A 19,446-nucleotide genomic window follows, 5' to 3' on the forward strand; every position below is an offset into this window, starting at 1 on the left:
GACATAAATCCAAGCCACCCTGTTAATTGCTTTGGTTTTGACATGGCTGATAACTCTGCTTGCTGCAGATGGTTTAATTGTTTGGTTTAATGAGAAGGCGGAGCCCTCAGCCACTCCTTACCCTGTCACCCTCCCCCTGGCTGAGCTGGCTTTGAAATGGTTGTGCCTGGCACTCAGCTAGTCTGGATTCCTGCCTGCTGTCACTCCTTGCCAGCGCCTGCTCCTCATCACACGGACTTTTATTTACTCTGGACTTTTCTGGGTGCCAGCACCTCATTATTCACACGGGCAGTGCTATACACAGTTCATTTATGGGGGGGGTCCCTTCCAACCCTCGTCTGTCACCTTCAGCATTAGCCTCTGAGGTCCCTGGTAACCCGCTGTGACTTATCGGGACTTTCCTGGGATTGGAGGAGCCAAGTGTGCAAACCACAGGAATTGGGGACCATCGAGGGAACTGAAGAGGCTCCAGCCACTTTCTGAAGGTTGAAGACCAATCTGTGAAGGCAGTGGTCCCTGCCAAGGCTCTACTTTGGGATGCAGGTGGCCCTCATCTTGAGATTCTCAGCCTTTCTTCTAAGTAACCTGATCTCAAGCCTTGGCTACCGCATCTCTAAAATGGGGAGATTTTCTTCTGCTTGCTGTAGTTACTGCTGAGGTTTAATGAGTTATTAAGTAGTGTTGGTGAACAGTGTCTCAAAGGAGGGGAACCGTGCACAGACTGCTGGGGAAGGTTTTCAAATCCACCTGCTTGCCCTCCGTAGTGGAGGACTTGAGACTCAGCTTCCCATGGGCTCTGGGCCTTCCTTAGATATGGCCTTTTCCACAGCGAGGAGCTGAGATCACCAACCTTCGGCTGCTGCCCTGTCTGGTTTCTCGTAGGTCTGCTTGGCACTGGGCTAAGAGCAGTTCTTAAGTATTTAAATGGACAGGGAAAATTTCAAAGCCATTTCATGACATACAGAAATGACACGAAGTTCAAGTTCTAGGCTTCATAACAGAAGGTTTCATAGGAACAGGGCTTATTTTCCCCACTGTCTGGCTGCTTATGTGCAAGTAGCTCCCGAGTGAGTAATGGCAGTCGAAGTCACATGACAGGCAAAGCCACAAGCCTTTGGCTTGATAGAAACAGCCTGGGGTCCCCCAGGTTGAGGTCCCTCCCTCCATCCCTATGTGGGGATGGAGAGTGTAGTTAGTGCCATGGTTGCTGTCTGGATCTCAGCTTGGGCCCTGTGAGAGTCCTAGGCCCTCCTGACTCCCAGGGTGAACCTTTTCAGGAGGGTGACCCATTTAATACCCATAGTTCTGTGGCCAATGGGGGTTAAGTAGGTTATGGTTTATGGGTGCCCAGCCACACAAGGTGGCGTGGTGAATAGTCCCCCAATCCTTTCCTCGACTTTCTCTGCAAGCCCCTTCTGTCGTCCTTTGCTCCTCTATTGTTGTGACATAAACTCTGATCAAAAGCTTCCTAATGAAGGAGAGCGTCCATTTGGCTTACTCTTCCAGGTCAGTGTCCCTCATCCAGGGAAGTCAGGGCAGGAGCTGAAGTGGAAACCATGGAAGGGTGCTTCCTGCTACTGGTGTTCTTTATGGCTTCCTCTCTAGGTTTTACACCTTCCTTGCACAGCCTGGACCCTCCACATCTCTGACTGTCCTAGCTGGGTGGCCTTGGACATATCACTCTCTGGTCCTCAATGTCTTTGTCTGTCAATTGGGATACAATTGAGAGCCCCTTACAAATGGGCAGGGGAGTTTCCAGAGTTGGCATGGGACTTTCTTAGCAATGCCCACAACAAGCAAGGGTGAAGGCGAAGGTGAGGACAAGGGCTCAGAAGGGCAGCATTCTGTGGTCGTTACTGTTGTCGATGTTACACTCATGCCCTAGTCAAGTGGCATTCCCTGGACATGGCAGGATGGAATGCCAGCTGTAGGGTTGCCAGGCCAGGTGCTGGCATGTATGGGACTCCAGAGCAATGGGCTCCTAGCCAGGCTGGGGTGTTGTAATATGAGTAGCGGGGCTGCTTCCCCAGCACCCCAGCTGCCCACATGGCTAGCTTATACCCCGAAATAATTACACAGACACTGTATTCTTTTAAACACTGCTTGGCCCATTAGCTCTAGCCCTTACTGGCTAATTCTGATATCCCGATCAACCCATCTCTAATAAACTGTGTAGCACCGGTCTTACCGGGAAAGATTCAGCATGTCTGACCTGGCAGCTTGCTTCATCGTACATCTCAGAGAGCAGAGCTATCGTGTCTGCCCGGGAGAGGGGAGCATGGTGTCTCTGCTCCAGAGAGCAGAGCTGTCGAGTCTGAGCTCACTTCCTCTTCCTCCCAGCATTCTGTTCTGTTTACTCCACCCACCTATGTTTTAACCTATGAGGCCAAGCAGTTTCTTTATTATAATTAACCAATGACCTTCCTCCATCACTGGGACCCTCATGGCAGGCAATTCTTCCTGCAGCACAGGGTGGACCTCCTGACCCAGGTGGCCCAGGAGCATGAGCAGTACCGGGAGGATGTGAATGAGTTCCAGCTCTGGCTGAAGGCGGTGGTGGAGAAAGTACACAGCTGCCTGGGGCGAAACTGCCAGCTGACTACGGAGCTTCGTCTCTCTGCACTGCAGGTACGCTACTGTGACCCAACCAGGACAATGTCCCCACTAGGGCGTCTCGAGCCCTGGCTGAGGGAGACCCTACAAGTTGCAAATGGGGATAATATTAGTTTTCACACCAGACACAGACACCCGCAGCCCACAGCACAGACTCCTGGGAAGAGTGCTGGGGGACCCAGTACAAAACATTTGGGGTAGTGGCTGACAGATGGGACACTTGAACCCATAGGATTCCAGGAGCTGGGTCTAGACTCATGGGTCTCAGTGCAGGGTGCATGGCAAGTCAGGAGCCATTTTTATTCAGTCCCAGTCTGAGTGGGTACTGCTCCTGGCTCCCAGAAAATGGAGGCCTGGGCTTCAACTATACTACAGTAGACAGAGCAACACCACAGTGGAGAATCATCCCACTCAAATGCCAATCATGCCACAATGAAGAGCTTTGGGTGGGCAGGGTCAGGAGAAGTGGGTTCGTGTCACCTTTCACACTGCATGGCCATCAGGAAGCCTCTAGATCCTGCATCTAGTGAGTGTATGCAAGGGATTTACCCTAGACGTATGCAAAAGATGTACAGTGAAGAAACTGTTGACTTGACTCCTCTATGGTATTGTTGAGAGTGAGAACAGCCAGAGGCATCTGGCAGTGTCCACGACAGAGAGAGAAAGAAGTGGACTGGACATGGCTAGCAGACTGGACACGGCCAGGGCTGTCTGCAAGAGGGGGAGACCAGCAGGGGATGGAGTGAGATAGCATAGTGAGACAGCAGGAGCTGAGGATGGTGAGGATGCCAGACTGTAAGGGGCTGTGGTCCAGGCTGAGCTCATTGCGTGATGTTTGCACTGTCTGTTGGAGTCTGGGGAACTGCAGTTCCCTTTGGACCAGACAGCAAGTTATCTTCAGCAATTCAAGAGCCACTTCTCAGCTTTCCCTGCACTATGTGCTTGGTGTGTTAATTTATATTAAAGTCAACTGGCCTTTGAAGAAGTTGGTGAACATTGAGAAAGAAAACCTAAGAGTCAGGTGGAGGTGCACAGCCATCAGCCTGATGCTTGGGGACTTAAGGTGGGAGCATGGAAACTTGGAAGCCAGCCTGGGAAAGGTAACTATAAAGATGAGCACATGTCTATAATCAGAGCCTGTTTACTCAAAAAGGAGAGGAAAGAAAACTTGAATCACTGTTGTAAAGGGGAAAGCCAGTACCATTCACAATACAGAAACAAAAGCCTCCAGGCATGGAGCTGGGTAGTGGTGGTGCACACCTTTAATCCCAGCACTCAGGAAGCAGAGGCAGGAGGATCTCTGTGAACTCAATGCCACTCTGGTCTACAGAGTGAGTTCCGGAACAGTCAGGGCTACAATGAGAAGCCCTGTCTCGAAAAACTATAACCAAAACCAAAGCCAAAAACCAACCAACCGACCAACTAAGAAACAAACAAGAAACAGGCATGGCTATACATATCTGTAATGCCAGCACCTGGGAACTCTGAGTATCATAAATTTAAAGTTATTGTTAGGTATATATTGAGGCCAACCTGGGCTACATCAGCCACATACACATTTTCCATGTATCTATAAGACACATCGATACAGATAGGCATGCAACTGAAATCCAAATAGGTATTGGCACACACACGTACAGTGAGGCTTGGTATCCCTTGATTTCCTGTGGCCCCACGGCATATCTCGCTGATAGCTTCAAGTTGATTTTTTTTGTGGTCTTTTTTTTAGATTTATTTATTTATTATGTATACAACATTCCTTCCATGTATGCCTGCACACCAGAAGAGGGCACCAGATCTCATTATAGATGGCTGTGAGCCACCATGTGGTTGCTGGGAATTGAACTCAGGACCTCTGGAAGAGCAGGCAGTGCTCTTAACCTCTGAGCCATCTCTCCAGCCCAAGTTGATTTGTTTTAAAGACACATTAGCAAACGCCAGACAGTGTTGAAGACAGGCACACCGGACAGAGACATCCAGTACTCAGTGGCTTGGTGGAGATGGGGAACAGTTCACATCCCACAAGTCCACGTTACCTGGAGCAGTCACCCTTGGCATGATCCCCAGGTCTGCCCTGAGAGCACAGCTAACCTTTGTTTTCCTGCTGTCTCTCCATCACCCCGGACAGGATATCGCCAAGGATTTCCCTAAGGGCGAGGAGTCTTTGGACAGGTTGGAGGAGCAGGCTGAGGGTGTCATTCGGAACACCTCTCCTTTGGGTGCAGAGAAGATCTCAGGGGAGCTGGAGGAAATGCGAGGGGTCCTGGAGAAGCTGAGAGTCCTCTGGAAGGAGGAGGAAGGGAAGCTGCAAGGCCTGCTCCAGTCCAAGGGGGCCTGTGGGCAGCAGATCCTGCAGCTGGAGGCGGAGCTGGGAGAGTTCAAGAAAAGTCTTCAGAGGTTGGCCCATGAGGGCTTGGAGCCCACGGTGAAGACAGCCACAGAGGATGAGCTGGTGGCCCACTGGAGGCTGTTCTCGGTAAGTTCAGGGGTGCAGTGGGCCTCAGGTTGCCACTTGGAGTCACTCTGTGATGGAGAATCATAATCGGCTTTATGCATGCCCTCTGGTGTGAGTGTGTTATCCTTTGGCACCTGAGTGCCCTGAAAGGGTCATTTAGAAGGCAAATATTTATTTCCATGTTCCAGACCAAGAATTGGATGCCTGAAATATTTTCCCCTTGCAATCCCTAAAGGATCACAGTAAATTTGTGACTAATTAAGACCCAAGGAACACAGGACACCCAGACTTGGGCTTTGAAGTCCTTTCCTTACTCAGCACTGGGATGAGGGATGGATGTTCTGGCTAGGGAGCAGCGAGATTAGCAGTGGAGGGGAGCTCACAGTGGAGAGATGATGAGAGGAAAACACAGGGCAGGGTCTGGGAAGATCGAGGAAGGACACTCATTTCGGGAAGGCAGTGTGGACTCCTACCCACTCAGGAAGTCTTAGTCACCTCCATGTTACTGTAACAAAACAGCAGAGGCAACCGACTTATGAGGAACAAAGGTTTGTCATGGCACATGTTCTGGAGGTGCCATTTGAGATCCATTGGTTGCCTTTCTTTGGACCTCTGGTGGCGACAGCGAGTCATGGTGAGAGTCTATGGCAGAGTAAACCGTCACCTCTTAAGCCAGAAAGCAGGGCCAGCCAGCTGATAAGCAGGCCCTATGGATCCCTTCAGTGGCACAGCTCCAAAGACCTAAGGACCATCCCCTACCCCCCAAAAGCTCACAGCACTGCTGCCAGCACCATTCAAACCACAGGAAGTGTGACTTGCAGACAGGTTTTAGCTAAAGATCCCCAGCCCTTACTCTATATTGTTCATATCGTGATGCATTTGAAGGACCTGTCCAAAGCCAGTGCTGAGGCTCAGCAGTAGAACTTACCTAGCTTGACTGAGACTCCAGGTTCCTTCCCTAGCCCCTCAAGTGGGTGGGCGTCAAAGGAACTATCTTAAAAAGATAAAAGTCACTCTGATCTCTCTCCTGCCCTACCACAGCACTAAGGTGCTAAGGTGTCCTCGTCCACCTTTATGCATTTGGGAGCTTTTTCACCCAGCCTCCCTACAAGACAGATCACACTGATCTTTCTACACAGGGGACCACACATCCTCAAAGGTCACTGCTTCATTCTGAGTTGCGGCGTGCTACAGTGGTTGAGAATGGAGATTGTGGGACCAGACTGTCCTGGTTCAGGCGGATTCCTCTCCTTTCTCCAATGGTCTACATTCTCTAAATCCCTCTTGTTGGAGCTTTGTTCTTCATCGTCATTCTTTTTGTTAGTGCCAAGTTTGAACTGCAGTTTAAGATATCCCAGAACCAGTGTGGTCAGATATACATTGAGGTCTTTAATCCATTTAGACTTGAGTTTTGTGCATGGGGATAGATATGGATCTATTTGCATTCTTCTACATGTTAACATCCAGTTATGCCAGAACCATTTTGTTGAAGATGTTTTTTTTTTTCCCCACTGTATAATTTTAGCTTCTTTGTCAAAAATCAGGTGTTCATAGGTGTGTGGATTAATATCCGGGTCTTTGATTCAATTCATTGGTCAATCTGCCTGTTTTTTATGCCAATACCAAGCTGTTTTCATTACTATAGCTCTGTAATAAAGCTTGATGTCAGGGATGGTGATGCCTTCAGAAGTTCCTTTATTGTACAGGATTGTTTTGGCTATCCTTGGTTTTTTGTTTTTCTATATGAAATTGAGTATTGTTCTTTCAAGGTCTGTGAAGAATTGTGTTGGGATTTTGATGAGGATTGCATTGAATCTATTGATTGCTTTTGGTAGGATTGCCATTTTTATTGTGTTTATCCTACCTATCTAAGAGCCTGGGAGATCTTTCCATTTTCTGGTATCTTCTTCAATTTCTTTCTTCAAAGACTTAAAGTTCTTGGAACCCATTCTCTTTGGATGGATATCTTGCTCACCCTGGATATATTGGGGAGAGCCTTGTTCCTTCCTAGGAACAATGTGCCTTGATCTCTCTGGGGAGTTGATGGGGTTGGGGGAGGGAAGGTGGAGAAAATGGAAGGAGGGGAGGGAGTGGGAAAAAATTTTTTTAATTAAAAAAAATTCCCAGAACCAATGGGAAAGCCTGTATCCAATGGGAACAGCTAGAGTAGAATGAAGCTGGCATTTGTCACAGTGTCACTGTGAGGAAGATGACGTCATGCGTAACCGGGCTGCTACAGGGAAGTGAGCAGGGGCTGAGCCTAAGGGTGAGATTCCCCCAGTCCATGTCCTTGGTGACCAGCTCCTCCAGTCTGGCCAGTCCCTGGCCTCCATTCAGCCTCTGCACACACACTGTCATTCCCCAAGGGGCCTCACCAGTGCCTGGTTGTCATGTCTTGCAGGGGACCCAGGCTTCACTGGCTTCAGAGGAGCCCCGTGTAGACCGACTACAAACTCAGCTAAAGGAGCTTGTCGCCTTCCCCGACCTACAGTTGCTCTCTGACAGTGTGGTGGCTGCCATTCAGGAATATCAAAGGTACCCAGGGAGGCAGAGGGCAGGCAGGACTGAGGGTGGGCGGAGCTAAGGGTGCTGGATAATTGGCACTGTGTGTGTGTGTGTGTGTGTGTGTGTGTGTGTGTGTAAGATGGGCTATCTGGGGATGTCCAGTCTTCACTCTGCAGAGAATCTGCCCTCTCCTCATTCTTGCATTTGACTCCCAGCAAGAGGCATGAGCTTTGCTTTTCATGGCTGGGGGAAGAGGGGGGTCAAAGGCCCACCTCTGCTGGGTCTTAAGTGGCTGATTGTTGGGAGGATTTCGCCATGTGGGGTCATAGGAAGAGCTGCTATGTAAGTGAACACCACTCCTCTGCCTCTGACCATGCTGAGACTTAAGTATCAGAGCATATCTTCAACACTGCCTCTACTTACCTCTCTGCCTGTGGGAACAGTCAGGCTCAGCAAAGAGCAGGGCCATGGCCTCCCACTGCAGAAGAGAGCATTGCACATTGTGATGCTCACCTATTTTTGTCCAGAAGGCATCCTAAAAATAGCTCAGCCATCCCAATAGCACCCCATAGTACATCTTATACCCCTGCCTGGTTATGGGGGATTCCTTCAGTTGGACAGAGGAACTTCATCTGCTGTGTCTCTCTCCCACAGCTGTTCCTAGGTCTCACATCTGTAAAATTGGGGTAGTGCTGGATGCTGAAGCAGAGCTAGGTCAGGAATCATGAATGTTCCCGGGAGCAGTGTGAAGGGCTTTGGGATCATGAATGTTCCTGGGAGCAACGTGAAGGGCGTTGGGATCATGAATGTTCCCGGGAGCAGTGTGAAGGGTGTTAAAATCATGAATGTTCCTGGGAGGAGTGTGAAGGGTGTTGGAATCATGGATGTTCCCGGGAGCAGTGTGAAGGGCGCTGGAATCATGAATGTTCCTGGAAGCAGTGTGAAGGGTGTTGGAATCATGAATGTTCCTGGAGCAGTGTGAAGGGCACTGTGTTGCTAATTCTTCAGAGGAATTGACAGCTAAGGCACACAAGCCACAACTGCTAGGCCTTACTCTAGACTCCCAGATTTTCAGATACTACAGAACCAGAGGATACTCACATATCACATTTCCTTGAGCACTTACAGGCCTGAGGGAGCTAAGGGTCTGTGCTCAGGAAGACTCTAGGCCCATGGTCACTGCCGTTCTGTCTCAGCGGTTATCACTTCTCCTCTGTGGCCTATGTGTGTGTCCATACACACTCGGTGCAGCCCATGTGTAAGGAGGGCATTCCCTGCCCTGGAAGCCTGGGCAGAGGCCTTACCCTGAGCTGATCTCACTCTCTTCTCGCTGGATCTGTGCCCTGTGCTTTCCTGGCAGTATGAAGGGAAAGAATGCCAGGCTCCACCATGCGACCAGGGCAGAGCTGTGGCAGCGGTTCCAGAGGCCCCTCAGTGACCTGCAGCTGTGGAAGGCCCTGGCCCAGAGGCTCCTGGACATCACCACCAGCCTGCCGGACCTGCCCTCCATCCACACCTTTCTACCCCAGATTGAGGTAACCAGTGTGGGGCTGGGGAGGCTGCTGGCCTAAGGGGTGGCATCTCAGCTACTCTCCCGAGGGCAAGTGCACACCGGGGTTCTTGAGACACCTGAGTCCCACTCACTGCTCTGTGTCAGCCAAGTGCCAAGTGTACAGGAAGGGCGATCACTTGTTCTCAGGGACAGAAGTCATCCTTAGTCCTCAGGTAGAGCCAAAGCCTGGTGTGACTTTTCATGGATCTTCTCGAAACCACAATTTTGTCTCCCTTGGGGACTCCACCATAGGCAGAGTATTAATGGCTCTGCCAGCGTCATTGCCTTCACTGTGTCTTCAGTGATAGCCTGACCAGTGGAAACTTTAAATACAGATGTGATCAGGCCAATTCAATGGCTCAATGTCATCTGGAACACAGGCTCTGCTAGCTCCAAGGCATATCCCTTTCTGGCCTCCGCTTAGCTGCCAAGGAGCAAGTGGCATTCGTTACTGATGGGAACTGCACAGGAGCCCAAGGAGTCCCTCCATCCATCATCACTTTCACTGCCAACAAGGAAGTCACGCCTTCCTGGGAATCTTTCATTTCATTGGTTGGTCAGGTCACATGACCATCCTTTACCCCAGTGTCTGGTTGAAGATGGTGAAATTGTCATGATTGGCTGTACCAGTAACACTAACAATTCTGCGCCTTCAGTTGAGCACAAAACAAACGTTGGCTGTTTGGAGAGAAATAGTTACAGGGAGAGCATTTGGCAGCTTCCGCCAGGGTCCTTCAACACTGGGGCTTTGATTGGCTCATAAACCCTGCTTTGTGAGACCACTGAGCTCAGTCCATGAGATGCTCCTGTGTCCAGGGATTCTCAGACACACAGAGCCGACAGAGGCGTGAAAAGGTGCCAGGTGCCAGGTGCCAGCCGCATTGTATATGTTTTTATTCTGCTTATAAAAACATACCTACGTTCCCGAGAAAAATGTGAAGATTGCTGGGGAAAGTACCCATCATCCCACAAGACACAGGACATCATCAACACATCAGAACAGTTCCCCCTCACCATTCTAGCCTTCCGGGTGTTGCTGGGAGAGTCTTTACTCAGGGTTGACCCTGCTTCCCCTGGAGAACACTGCTCAGCCTGCAGTTTGGGGCATGCACATGTGTGAACCCCAGGTCCATGTTGGGAATCACTTGATTGACCTTTCACCTTACTCGCTGAACCCGGAGCTCACTGGTGTGGTTAGCCTTGCTAGCTAGCTTGCTTTAAAAATCCGCTACCACCTCTGCCGTCAGAAGCTGAAATTACAGCTGGGCCACCACTCCCATCCAGCATTTGTTTGGGTTTTTCGGGATTCAAACTCGGGTCCTCAGGCTTGTTAAGTAAGTGCCTCAATGTTGAGCCATCTCACCAACTTCAATCTCTCCCTAATTATTTATTTTATTTAGTTTTTGAGACTGGGTCTCCCTTTGTATGCCTGTCTAGCCTAGAGCTTACTGTGTAGATCAGGCTGGCCATTAACTCAGAGCTCCACTTGCTCTGCCCTCCAGATGCTAAGATTAAAGAAGTGTGCCACCAAGCCCAGCTCCATGATTACTGAGAGCAGGACATGATCCTACCTCCCAAGGGCCCAACAGGTCCTTTCTCCCATGTGTAGGCACTGAAGGATGCTGGTCATCTTTTTTTTTTTTTAAGTTGAAAATAGATTTGATTATGTGTATGCCCTTGTGCGGGTATGTGCTGTGAGCACAGGTTCCCTAGGAGGCCAGGGCAACACGTCCACCTGAATCTGGAGTTAAGGTGGGTGCTGGGAATTGAACCCAGGTCCTCTGCAATTGTTGTATACTTTCTCAACCACTGTGCTATCTCTGAGGCTCTGGTGGTCATCTTTCTAAATTTTTTATTTTATTTGTGTGTGTGTGTGTGTATGTGTGTGTGTGTTTTGCCTGTGTGTGTGCCTATGCACCACTGTGTGCCTGGTATCCACAGAGGCCAGAAGAGGGCATCAGATATCCCTGAAGGAGAATTACAGGCACTTGTCAGATGTTATGTAGGTGCTGGGAATCAAACCCAGGTCCTCTGGAAGGGTGGCTGAGCCTTGTCTCCAACCTCTGATGGTCACCTTTTTTAGGTGTTCCTCATGAGTATTTATGAAGTGATCTCAAATGAAATTTGTGTGGACTACAAAGTTTAAGGTCAGAATGTCCCAAACCTGTCCTTTTATTTGATAAAATCCATTCATACTATTCCATGTGATAGAAATTCTAATTAATTTGTAATTTTTGTGCATTTAGGATCATGTCATGTAGCTGTGGACTGTGATGCTATGGTTCATGTTTGTAATCCCAGCCCTTTAGAGACAGAGGCAGGAGGATCACTGTGAGTTCAAGACCAGCCTAAGCTATGTAGTAATCTGCAGGCCAGCCTGGGCTATGGAGTAAAACCTTGTCTTAAAAAAAAAAAAAGTCTAGGGCTGGAGAGATTGGCTCAGAGGTTAAGAGCACTGACTGCTCTTTCAGAGCTGGTGGTGGTGATGGGGGGGGGGACAGGGTGTCATAGCTGGTGGTGGTGATGGGGGGGCAGGGTGTCATAGCAGGTGGTGGTCATGATGCAGGGACAGGGTGTCATAGCAGGTGGTGGTGATGATGGAGGGGACAGGGTGCCATAGCTGGTGGTGGTGATGGGGGGACAGCGTGTCATAGCAGGTGGTGGTCATGATGCAGGGACAGGGTGTCATAGCTGGTGGTGGTCATGATGCAGGGACAGGGTGTCATAGCTGGTGGTGGTGATGATGGGGGGGGACAGGGTTTCCCAGACAGGAAAGGTGATGAATTGCTACGTGGCCTTTGGTAATGAGATGGGTGAGGCTTGGTAGAAGACAGCCAACATGGATCCTGAAATTCAGAGCCTCCCAGTGTATTTCTATCAGTCTGTTTCTACTGTGCTGCTTCTTCCAACGCCCGCAGACACATGGCTCCATTGCAGGAATGGTAGGAAACGGTGTGAGCTTGGGCCTACCTGGCTGTCTGACGGGCACGGTCCCTTGTCTCCCACAGGCGGCCCTAGCAGAAAGCTCCCGCCTGAAAGAGCAACTGGCGATGCTGCAACTGAAGACGGACTTGCTCGGTAGCATCTTTGGCCAGGACAGAGCAGCCGCTCTCCTGGAGCAGGTGGTGAGTTCTGTGAGGGACCGAGACTTACTGCATAACAGCCTTCTGCAGAGGAAGAGCAAACTGCAGGTGAGCATCAGAGCTCCGCCCTGGAATGTGGCCATGGGGCGGGCACAGCCCTTCTTGGTACCCTGATTTCAGCCTCATCCCCCTTCCCCGTGGCTCTGGATAGATGCCTTTGTTAACCCACAGTTTTGGGTTCTGTGTTCATAGTCAGGGCAAGACTTTCACGTGACCCCTCTAACTGGCTCCCTAGTCACCTGTCTGCTGCTGGTCACTCATAACCCTACATTTCAATCAGGCCACCCCATCTTCTGCAGAGCGGATGGGCAAGCAAAGATGGGGTGGGTGAGTTGGCTCAGCTAGTGGAGGTGTTTGCTGCTCAGCCTCCACTCGATTTCAATTCCCAGGGTCCAGATGGTAGGAGAAGAAACTAACTCCTACAGCTGTCATCTGACTTCCTCATGTTTATATGTGTGCAACGCGTGCATGCACACACATACGTAAATAAACTAAATGTAATAGAAAATGCAGATACACTCTACTGCACAGGCCTCTCCAGTGAACAGGGTCTGCTCACAACTGCGAACGTCTCGGCTCCTGCGAGATTGTGAATGGACAGCAATAAACCACACAGCTCAGCAGTCACCATTTGTCCTTCAGGGTTTTTTTGTATTTTTTTTCCTTTTTTTAGCCATTAAAAACAGTTATGAAATGTGGCATCCCGTTGATGCAAGAACCGGGAAAGCCATTTTCCCCAAACTCACTGTAAACAACAGTAACTTTGGTTAAAATAAAAAAGTCTGTACTGTACACCTGATACTGTAAACATACTGTAATAATAATGTCTCACATGGGAATGAGAGAAGACGCTGGGTCAGCAGCAAGCTGTAGTTTTTAAAAAAATGTTTTTAGTTAAATGTTGAGGAGAAAAAAAAAGGCTTTTCCCCCAAAGTATCATGTGTGAACCTACAACACCCTGACCTCTTTCTCTCCTCCTTGATTGTATGAATAACCCTGAGATCACCTCTTAGAACTGGTTTTAACCTTTAGCTGCAGCGGCTGCGCTGCCACGTGTGTATATATATGATGTTGTACATTGCACATACCCTTGAATCGCCACAGTTTGGTCCCCTTCCCAGCCACCCCTTTATAGTATGACGAGTTAACAAGTTGGTGACTTGCACAAAGCGAGACACAGCTATTTAATCTCTTGCCAGACATCGCCCCCCTTGGTGCGATGCTGTACAGGTCTCTGTAAAAAGTCCTTGCTGTCTCGGCAGCCAATCAACTTATAGTTTATTTTTTCTGGGTTTTTGTTTTGTTTTGTTTCCTTTCTAATCGAGGTGTGAAAAAGTTCTAGGTTCAGTTGAAGTTCCTGATGAAGAAACACATTGAGATTTTTTCAGTGATAAAATCTGCATATTTGTATTTCAACAATGTAGCTAAAATCTTGATGTAAATTCCTTTTTTTCCTTTTTTGGCTTAATGAATATCATTTATTCAGTATGAAATCTTTATACTATATGTTCCACGTGTTAAGAATAAATGTACATTAAATCTTAAAAAAAAAAAAAAAAGAAAATGCAGATACAAGGGCCCGCTAACTTTAGCCCTCCATGATCCCAGGAGTGAATGTAGGTGGAGTTTTTCATCAGGACTGCTGGCCAGATCCCAAATAACCACCCAGACTTAGTATTAATTATAAACGCTCAGCCGATAGCTTAGGCTTATTGCTAACTAGCTCTTGCAACTTGAATTAACCCATATGTCTAAGCTCTGCCACATAGCGGTACCTTTTATCAGCATGACATGGCCATCTTGCTTCTCTCCTTGTCTCCTGGCAGTTCCTCCCTCTTCTCCCCAGGCTCTCTTTTTTACCACATGTCCTGTCGAACCTTTTTCTTCCTAGCTATTGGCCAGTGAGTTTTTTATTAACCAATGAGGGTAATACATATTTACAGTGTACTAAAAGATTATTCCACAGCTAGTGAATTCTATTAATGGCATGCTTCTAACTGCAATAAGTCAAAGCAATGGCTTGGCACTCTGCAGACAGCCAGTTCTAGCTGCCAAATATTTGACAAGTGACCAGTAATGATGATAATAATAGCTACGGTCTTCAGGTGTTGGCTCTGGGCCAGGCACCTGCTACTCTTTGTCCAGCTGACACTGTGGGGGAGGTGCTGCCAGCTTCCCTGTTTTACAGGTGAGGAGAATGTCAGGTATCTTATGATGGCAAGGTCAGGGTTCAGGCTGCATCACCTGACTCCAAGCCAGCAATTCTCACTTCAGCAGGATGAGGCAAGGTTGCGGAACCAGAAAGGAAGTGAGGTCACCATTGCGGGGGCTGGTAGAGACAAGTACGCAAGGGTAGTTAGTTACAGAGTGGTCTCAGCAAAGTTCTAGATCAGCAGCTCGCAACCTTCCCAGTGCTGCGACCCTTTAATGTGGTTCCTCATCTTGTGGTGACCCCCAACCAAAAGAAAATATTTTTGTTGCTACTTCATAACTGTAATTTTACTATTACTATGCATTATAATATAAACATTTGAGTTTTCTAGTCATCTTAGGTGAACCCTGTGAAAGGTTTATTTGACCCCAAAGGGGTCTCGATCCAAAGGTTGAGAACCTCTGGTCTACAGGCTGTGGCTGCTACTACTGCTGCTGCTGCAAGCGCCCAGGCAGTGAAAATGCCAGTGTTTGTCAGGCAGTTGGCCCAGCTCCGCCTCTATATCAGAGAATCAAAAGGAAATGTGTAGGCGGGACCGCGGTCTAATAAAACCTTATTTACAAACAAGCTTCCGGTGAGACTTGGAATATGGGGGAGGGCTGTTCTCGAGGACCATGGCTAAAGTGTGGTAAGAGAACACTAGAGTGTTCCATCAGGGAGTGCTTCCTGGAGAAGGTGGATCAGGAGCCAGTACTGAGAGAGCAGCATTTGTCAGCTCTTCCCAGGGGCTGTGAGGAAAATGCTTCATTTGTGTTTGCAGAGCCTGCTCGTCCAGCACAAGGACTTCGGGGTGGCTTTTGACCCCCTACACAGGAAGCTTCTAGACCTCCAAGCCAGGATCCAAGCAGAGAAAGGGCTTCAGCGGGACCTTCCTGGAAAGCAGGTCCAGCTGCTAAGGTTGCAGGTGAGTGGCTCTGTCACCTGGCGCACTGTTGACTGCGCGGGAGCTCCCCCTGCTGGCAGCAAGCTGCAAAGCAGTGCCCAGCCTAACCCCAGATCTGATTCGCCAGTCTCAGTAGAATTTGCTTATTCAGCTGGTAGTTCCTGGGCTCAGCGGGGCTGTTAGCCCCGCAAAGCCGCTAGGTCTGGAGCCTAACGGGGCGACAAGCAATTTTTTTGTTTGTGCGTGGGTTCCGAAGTTTGAACAAGGTGCTCAGTCCTGCTCTCCTTTTACTCCGTTTGGGACTCCAGCCTATGGGGTGGCGCCGTCCACATTCAGTTTGGGTTTTCCCTCTTCCGTTAATCCCCATAGACACACCTAGAGGTGTCCTAGGTGATCCAAATCCAGTCAAGTTGACAATGAGAACTAACTGTTGTATGAACTATTTTTGGTGAGCCCTGAGACTTTCAGTTGGATAAACCAATTTTGCGATTAGGAAGCGATGTTTTATATCATGTGTGGACTGCATGCAGGCGGGTCATTGGTAATCACTGGCTGGCTGGAGAGCTTTACTGGTTTTTATCATGCACATGACACAATGTTTATTGTTTCAAACCCAAACACGGTTCCTGTATAAGCTGACAGCATTCTCTGGAAAACATTAAGCGTGGCACATTTGAGGCTTTAACACTGAAGTGGTTATAATTCTTCCTAACAGCCAGTGATCACCAAGTGAGAGTCCAGACGTGAGTTTCTTTCCCAAGATGCTGTCTGGTCTTCCTGTAGTTTATTTTAATAGTGCCCTGGAATATTTGTGTCTGAATTTTAAAGATTCATTTGCCCTGAAAAGGAATCTATTGGACCACCCAAGTGCTGCAGCCACTGATAGAGGGAGCTTGCTATTCTGGGAGCCCCAACTAGGGGCTCTTGTACTTAGAGCCCCCACCCCACTGGGTCTCCAGGATAGAGGGTCTTCTGGGTGGAGGGTCTTCTGGATGGAGGGTCTCCAGGAGAGATGGTCTTCTGGGTGGAGGGTCTTCTGGATGGAGGGGTTTCTGGGTAGAGGGTCTACTAGGTAGAGGGTCTTCTGGGATGGGAATCTTCTGGGTAGAGGGTTTTCTGGGATGGGTCTTCTGGGTGGAGGGTCTTCTGGGTAGAGGGACTTTTGGGATGGGGGTCTTCTGGGTAGAGGGCCTTCTGGGATGGGGTCTTCTGGATGGAGGGGTTTCTGGGTAGAGGGTCTTCTGGGTGGAGGGTCTTCTGGGATGGGGGTCTTCTGGGTGGAGGGTCTTCTGGATGGGGTCTTCTGGGTAGAGGGTCTTCTGGATGAAGGAGTTTCTGGGTAGAGGGTCTTCTGGGATGGGGGTCTTCTGGGTAGAGGGTCTTCTGGGATGGGGTCTTGGGTGGAGGGTCTTCTGGGTAGAGGGTCAGGTGGCTAACCTCACTTGCTCTTCTCCATCACAGGGGCTGCAGGAAGAAGGCCTTGATCTGGGGACACAGATAGAGGCTGTGAGGCCTCTTGCCCAGGGGAACTCTAACCACCAGCACAAAGTGGACCAGATTTCCTCTGACCAGCAAGCCCTGAAGAGGTCCTTGGAGGTAAGGGACCAGGGAAGGGCCTGAGAAGTGAGGGCCAGGTTTTAGAATCCTATATTCCTGGGTTTTTTCTCCTTCCATTCTCCATTCCTTTCAGTCTTTCTTTCTCCTCGTCTTCATTTGTGTAATTTCTGATTGTTGAGCGATTTCTGTATGCCGGCTGCTGTTCTGGGCTCTAGTGGGGGAGACAGTGCACACTGACAGACAGGGCCTTGCTTTCCTGAGGATTGGGAGGAAGGACAGTGAATCAGCAAGTGAGCGACGCCAGGGTTTCAGGTTGTGATGGGGGCCACAGGAGAGAACTCACAGGCTGGCTTGTCCCATCTACCTGTGTGGGTACACAGTTGTTTGTGTCCCCCTAGCCCTGGTGGCCTCAGAGCCTTGTTTGCAGCGCCCTCTAGTGGCCCCCCCAGCACTTTCTGGTGCCCAGGATTGGTTCTACTTCCTCCAGTCGGATGTTCAGAATCCCAGCCGTCTACACAAATGATGGAGACAAGCAGAGATGCAGGCTCCAGGCTCCCGACACACCCTGATTCAGACAGACTTGACTCTGCTTTTTAAATTAAATCATCACGGAGTTCAAGCTGATCCCTGGCCACACCTCAAAAAACCTAGTGCTAAGGCTAACTTCTTCCGGCCCACCTGGCCCTGTATGCCCTGTTTCCATAGCAAACACCTTCTCTGCCATCCTGATGATAACAGGTGGACACAGTACTCTCACAGACCATATGGAAAGAAACTCTTAAAGAGACATTGTAATCAAGTCGCGTGTAAGTGGTTACAGCTAGCTAAGCTCTGGCTACAAGGAGAGGTCAGGAAATATTCCTTTCATGCCACAACCACTAACGCCATGCCAGGCAGCACGCCCAGCATTGCCTCTAAGGAGTGAGATTAAAATCTTGACTAAACCAAAGCGCAGTTTTGTGTATAGGATGGGTGTGTGCCCAGACAAGCCAGTGGCCTCTTTAGAACTTCAAAGACTCCCTTGCACCTGTGTGTGGCGTTAGACCCTGTCTTGGTTAGGGTTCTTACTGCTGTGAGGAGGCACGTGACCACAGCAACTCTTTTTTATTGTTCTTATTGATCTATATATTTCCCCACTCCCTTTCCTTCCTCCCTTCTCCGCTTCCACCCTTCCCCTGCCCCCCACACTCCCAATTCTCTGGAGCTGACCGTAGCAACTCTTAGAAAGGAAAACATATAATTGGGCTTGGCTATAGTTCAAAGATTTAGTCCATTATCATGGTGGGATGTGGCAGCGTGCAGGCAGACATGGTGCTCGAAAAGGAGCTGAATGATCTTCAGGCTGCAGGAAATGAACTAGATCTACACTGAGTGTAGCTTGAGCATCGGAGACCTCAAAGCCTGTCTCCACAGTGACACACTTCCCTCAACAAGGCTATACCCACTTTAGCAAAGCCAGACCTTCTAATAGTGCCACTCCCTTTGAGCTTATTGGGGCCAATTACATCCAGACTACCATAGAGCCCTATCCCAGGCCATGGCAAATAGGCTTTTAGTCCCCGTGGAGATGGACAGGCATGAGAGGATTTTGTGGGACATGGGGCAGGGATGTCTCCCTCCCTCCACAGAGTGGGAGCCCCTTACATGGAAACATGATGATTACTATACACTGAGGCCTGAAGGAGCCCTGTTGGCCTAAGCGACCTTGGGTCTGGATGAATTCGCTAATTCTGCTCAGTAAACTTGCTTCTATCGTCTCGGGTAAGGGAAGGGCATAGAGAGACAGATAGGACACTGTTCTCACCTTCTAGAAGTCCCTAGAAACTGCAAATATCAACTCCAAAAGCTATATCCAAATAATGAGCAGGCCAATCATTAGAGGACACATTTGCTGGTGTCATTCGATGTCGCAAGAGGGTGACATCCCATCATGCTTCTGTAAAGAGGAACTGTCCCCCTTATCCAGACATTCAGTGCTTGTTAATTCGAGTGAGTTTAAGCTCATCTTTACCTCACAGTCAGGCGACCTTCATGTCCTGCCATCCCTGTGACAAAATCATCTGACAAAGATGACATTAACAAGGTTTGTTTCGGCTCACAGTTCCAGGGTGGAGTCCATCATGGTTCAGGGATCCGTGGTGGCGGGAGCTTGACGCAGTCACCCTCACTGTGTCTTCAGTCAGGAAGCAGAGAAAGATAGACCCTGGAGCCCTGTGTAGACCAAGCTGGCCTTGAACTCACAGAGATCCAACTATTCCTTTTTTTTCCCATGTAGTCCTGGGCCCTGGCCCATGGAGTGGTGCAGCTCATCTTTATGGAATGTCTCACCTCAGTTCATCGTTCCTAGACAATCCTTCAAAGACTGTTTCCGTGCTGATTCTAGTTCGGGTCAAGCTGGCAAGCAGGATTGACAATCACATCCACAGGGAGCATGCTCCTGTGTCAGAGGCCACAGGCCCCTATGGCAGGATGTCATTGGGATGGTTAGCTAGTATTGGTACCCAGGTCCTGGCACTGCAGATGCAG

At 49.3% G+C, this 19,446-nt stretch overlaps 1 protein-coding gene across 1 annotated transcript in view; it reads left to right on the top strand.

The window, feature by feature from the left end:
- Positions 1-19,446, top strand: part of Syne3 (spectrin repeat containing nuclear envelope family member 3) — an 80,391-nt gene that overhangs the window by 44,008 nt on the left and 16,937 nt on the right. Inside the window, exons 5-11 of the mRNA XM_041633270.1 lie at positions 2,467-2,628; positions 4,742-5,089; positions 7,470-7,603; positions 8,934-9,108; positions 12,134-12,316; positions 15,241-15,384; positions 16,825-16,959. Coding sequence (XP_041489204.1) covers positions 2,467-2,628; positions 4,742-5,089; positions 7,470-7,603; positions 8,934-9,108; positions 12,134-12,316; positions 15,241-15,384; positions 16,825-16,959 — 1,281 coding nt within the window. The remainder of the gene's footprint in view (positions 1-2,466; positions 2,629-4,741; positions 5,090-7,469; positions 7,604-8,933; positions 9,109-12,133; positions 12,317-15,240; positions 15,385-16,824; positions 16,960-19,446) is intronic.

Source organism: Microtus oregoni, unplaced genomic scaffold, assembly GCF_018167655.1.
Source record: "Microtus oregoni isolate MIOR12 unplaced genomic scaffold, Mior012 000043F_ref0000047, whole genome shotgun sequence".
NCBI classification, from domain to species: Eukaryota; Metazoa; Chordata; class Mammalia; order Rodentia; family Cricetidae; genus Microtus; species Microtus oregoni.